The 4,189-nt window shown below is 42.6% G+C and overlaps 1 protein-coding gene across 2 annotated transcripts in view; it reads right to left on the bottom strand.

Moving 5' to 3' along the window:
• Positions 1-344: 344 nt before the first annotated feature.
• The window catches only part of LOC115242307 (inositol-trisphosphate 3-kinase homolog), a 9,519-nt gene continuing 5,674 nt past the window's right edge, over positions 345-4,189 (bottom strand). The window contains exons 2-5 of one of the 2 annotated variants that reach the window (XM_029818515.1): positions 2,297-2,627; positions 1,983-2,191; positions 1,402-1,873; positions 345-1,269 (exon numbers count right to left, since the gene is read on the bottom strand). In XM_029818515.1, coding sequence (XP_029674375.1) covers positions 1,066-1,269; positions 1,402-1,873; positions 1,983-2,191; positions 2,297-2,627 — 1,216 coding nt within the window. In that variant the 3' untranslated portion in view covers positions 345-1,065. The remainder of the gene's footprint in view (positions 1,270-1,401; positions 1,874-1,982; positions 2,192-2,296; positions 2,628-4,189) is intronic. The other variant, XM_029818514.1, reaches the window with a different exon arrangement.

The raw sequence follows: 4,189 nt of genomic DNA, 5'->3' as shown, positions 1-4,189 counted from the left end.
TATGCGTGTGTGTTTATGTGCGTACATATACCTCGAGAGAGCTTACTGACGTAACTTGTTAGGCGTACTTTGATGTTTTTATTTTGTGATGCGCGATAAAGGTAATTTTTTTTTTTGTCTCATTCTCGATCTTGAAGTAAATTCTATTTGATTAGCGATAATAATCGATAATTGATAAGCATCCACCTGATTTATCATTTCCATCGTATTATTATTACTCTATTATGACTAATTTCTATTTTTCTCCTTTAAATCATGAAGAAATAATATAAATGAAAAATATTATATATAATGTGTGAATAAATCGTAGCTGCAGATTGTATCTATAAAAAAATTAAAGACGCTTTAATTATACGACACTTTAATTATACAAATATGACAACTATCGAGTTTATGACATCTTTATAAGGACAATTATTAATGTATCTAAAATAGAAAAACTAATTTACATAAATGTATATGAAGATTTATTCCTTATTACAAACAGTTCAAACACACGAAGCGATCGGGGATACGAGTACTCTTTAAAAAAAGTAAGAACGTATTATTATTATTATTATTCGTATAACGTATATATAAGCACTCCTCATAAATAAGTCTCGCCTAGTTTACACGCGTTAGAGTTACTTATCGCTATCTTAAAAGCTACTTTTGTACATTACACGTTTGTACATAGAGTAATGCGTTGCGGATTTCGTTTCAAGATATGTCTCTTACAAAAATGCGCGCAAAATGCAATAGAAAACAGTCTTTCGTGTTAAAATACCAATATATATACATATCGATGACATAAATAATAAACACGTCAGAAACGCGACAGAACCAGAAGATGAGTGAAACAAGTACTGGTATACCACTTTTTGACTGTCAAAATGTCTTACTTATATAACATACTCTTCTTTTCGATTATGATGCCATCGATGTATTATCGAATTGAAGATTATTTAGACAGAAAGAAATGATGAAATACAAATACTTTTTTTGCTCGTTATATGTACACAAAGAAAATTTGTTTTATAGTACAGAAAAATGTCTCTGAATTCTGCCGTGCATTTTATTTAGTATTTATGGAGAAAAGGAAATTTCTTCTATGGTCGAAATTAAATTATCCAATCCAAATAGAAAACCCTCTTCGTGGTTGCCTTCCTCCCAAGGACGCCTATGCGTAAGCTTTCGTCCGTCCGGTACCTCGCGTGTCTTCGCGAAATCTATTAGCCAAACGCCCACCTTTTCGCTATCGTAGATCATAAAGATACTACTGCCGATTACCTGTATGATAAAAAATACAATAATGTTATACATTTTTACAATGAAGCATATATAATCCATGTATTCTCAAACGAATAGATGTATGAAATGACAATCGATATACAGAACTTCAAAAAAAAAACAATATAATACCTCGTGGGTTTTAAAATACTCGGACTCCTCGATCTTGGTTCGCAAATTTCTGAGACGTGCAAGGATTTTCTGACGGGTGTCCTCGCGCCTACTAAGGAACTGCCTTATGGTGTCGAGTACCTCCGAGTGCGACTTGACCTTTTTGAGATCAGTGATCGGTGGCGCACCCGGCAATTTCATCGCCTCGATGCGAAAACCATGGCTGCAGGTCGAGCTCTGTTGCTCGCGGAATTGCATGTACCGTAACTTGGTTACGGCGCGCTGCTCGTGCTCCAACTGGGTCGGCGCGTTCGGATCGACGGTTATCATCTTCTCATAGAGATCCGGCCTGGCGGTGGTCTTGGACACCTCGGACTCGAGGAAGGTCCGCGTGCCCATCTTGATATCCATTACGTGGGGATCGTTGAAACCGAACAGCAAATTCTGCAGCTCGATGAACGTATCGCCTTTGTACTCGACCTCCCGGTAATATCTACGAGGAGTGATGATGACACATTGAGTTTCCCGCGGTATGTGTGGTCTACGCTCTTTATTACTTACGTCACTTTAATAAAAGACAAGAGTGAATCTTTCAGACATACCTCGGTATGCAATCCCGCAACGCTTTCTCCTTGCTTAGGGTCTCATAAACGATGCGCTCTGTATTTTCGGCGCCGCCTGTCTTTCTTTTCCAGACAGTGCCAGGACCGGCGGGCGCGAAACCATCCGGATGGCCCGACAATTGAAACCAGGACTTTAATCGGTTCTTCAGCAGCACATCGCTCGCCGGCGCCGTCAGATCCAGAGCATTCTGCAATATCGCAAAAAATCATTTTGAGCCAATTTTCTATGGAGAACGAATGCGAATAATGACAACCGAACTGATCGAACATCCGGTATATGGATATACACGTACCAGGGCGAGAAATTTCAGGGAGAGGTCGGCATCGTCCGGCATCGTCGCGTCGGACAGGACCAGGGGGAATTGTTCCATCTTCCGGATGGTGGCCGTGTCATTGGGCGCTTTGGCCAGGGAGTGGGACGATCTGGAGCCAGCGCTGTTGGAGCGGCTGTTGTTGGAGCCCATCGAGCTTCGTCGCCACTGGCGGAAAGCGCTGTAGGTGCTGTTGCTGCTGCTACTACTGCTGCTGGACCCATCCTTCTGCCGACGGTGATCCCTGCTGTCCGTCGAATCATGATTGCTCAATCGGGTTTGCTCCTTGCTTGAGGGCTGCAACCAGAGAGGTCTACTAAGAATTTAATCCAACCGGGACACAATGCGTCGCGTTACGGGGCGCGCCGCCTCGAAATTTCAGTCGTCCGGAACCGGGGAATTGATACAATGCGATGAAACAATATCCGAGACGATAAATAATATTACATCGCAAGCACGATTATAATTTCAAGATCGAATCCCCGAGTTATCCCGTCGTTCGCTTTTTCGATGGAGAAATCGTCCGAAGGTTGTTTATCATTATTCGCGTTAAGTCGCGTTATCGACGCTTTTCGATGCGAATGCTTGCTCGATTTCGCGATACGCCGTTCATTTTAATCTCCGCGACAAGGTCCGCGCCGTAATTCGGCCTCGTGATTTCGGCCTCGCTCATCGGCTCGCGTCTCCCACGCGCGAACGTAAACACCGATTTACAAGACGGGAGAAATTAACCGAACGTATCGTCGATCGTACCGGACGGTCGTTGACAATCCGCACAGATTTATCTCTCATTATACAACGAGAACGAGAAAAACAGAGAGAGAGAGAGAGACATGTGTCGAACGCAGGTTGATATTCGTGTGTGCCTCGCAGAGAGATCGCGAGAAAAAGACTCGAAGAGCGCAAGATCGTTTCGTAAATATTTCGCGGATCGAGTCTCTCTCACGCTATGTCCATTGACGTCAGTGACTTTTATTCGAGTTGCACCGGTTGCCGCGGGGCCCGATTCCGGCAGTCGCAGCCGCTCCGATATAAGACTCGATCTCGCCCCGGGGACCGATCGAAATGTCGAGGCTCTTAATAACGAGATGCGGGATGATGTAAATGATGTGTAGACCTGCATCCACCCATTTCACTTGCTAATTAATACAAACCTGCGAATTCAACATTTCTCCATGCAAATTATTTTTAATTAATTACACCTCTTTCTGTCGGCCGGTGCGCGATTTCTATTTTTGTCGCGCCTTTGACGCACGTCGTTTAAAATTCCAGAGAAAAAAAAAAAAAACACGGAGAGAATACACTCTCCTCCCCGCCAATTTTTTTTTTTTTTTTTTTTTCTGTCGACGGATTTTTTTCACGAAGAGAGGATCGAAGGAAAAGCGTTACAGTAGAACGTTACTTGCGTTCTAAAGGTATTTACTATCCGATTTCTGCAACAATTGAAATTACGTAATGCTTTTATCGCATCCACGCGAACGGAGGATTATCATAAATTATCGTGAATTACTAAAGATTGCTCGGTGACTTAATGATGAGTCATTAAATTGCCTCTATACGTCTAGCGTGAAAATTTTCAATCGGCAGAAGCGCGAAGATTGACGAACGAACAGTACGGTAAAGATATTGCGGAAGAAGAAAAAAGATTGGTCGTGTGCATAAAACGAGAGTAGTCTCGTGTAAATACATATGCGTTTGACGAGGAAGAACAATAAGCGTTAATGAATGTTAATCGCGCGCGGTTTCGCCCGTTAAGTTTGGCCGCGACGGATACGCGCTCGTTCCTATTCGGTCATTCATCGTGTCGCGAATCACCGTAATGCGGCTTTTGTGGCGAAAATAATCGAGCGCATAAACACCGTATTATACATATAT

Source organism: Formica exsecta, unplaced genomic scaffold, assembly GCF_003651465.1.
Source record: "Formica exsecta isolate Colony F162 unplaced genomic scaffold, ASM365146v1 scaffold59, whole genome shotgun sequence".
In the NCBI taxonomy this organism is placed as follows: Eukaryota; Metazoa; Arthropoda; class Insecta; order Hymenoptera; family Formicidae; genus Formica; species Formica exsecta.
Note: the sequence above shows the minus strand (reverse complement) of the source record. Positions and strands in the feature narration are given on the sequence as shown.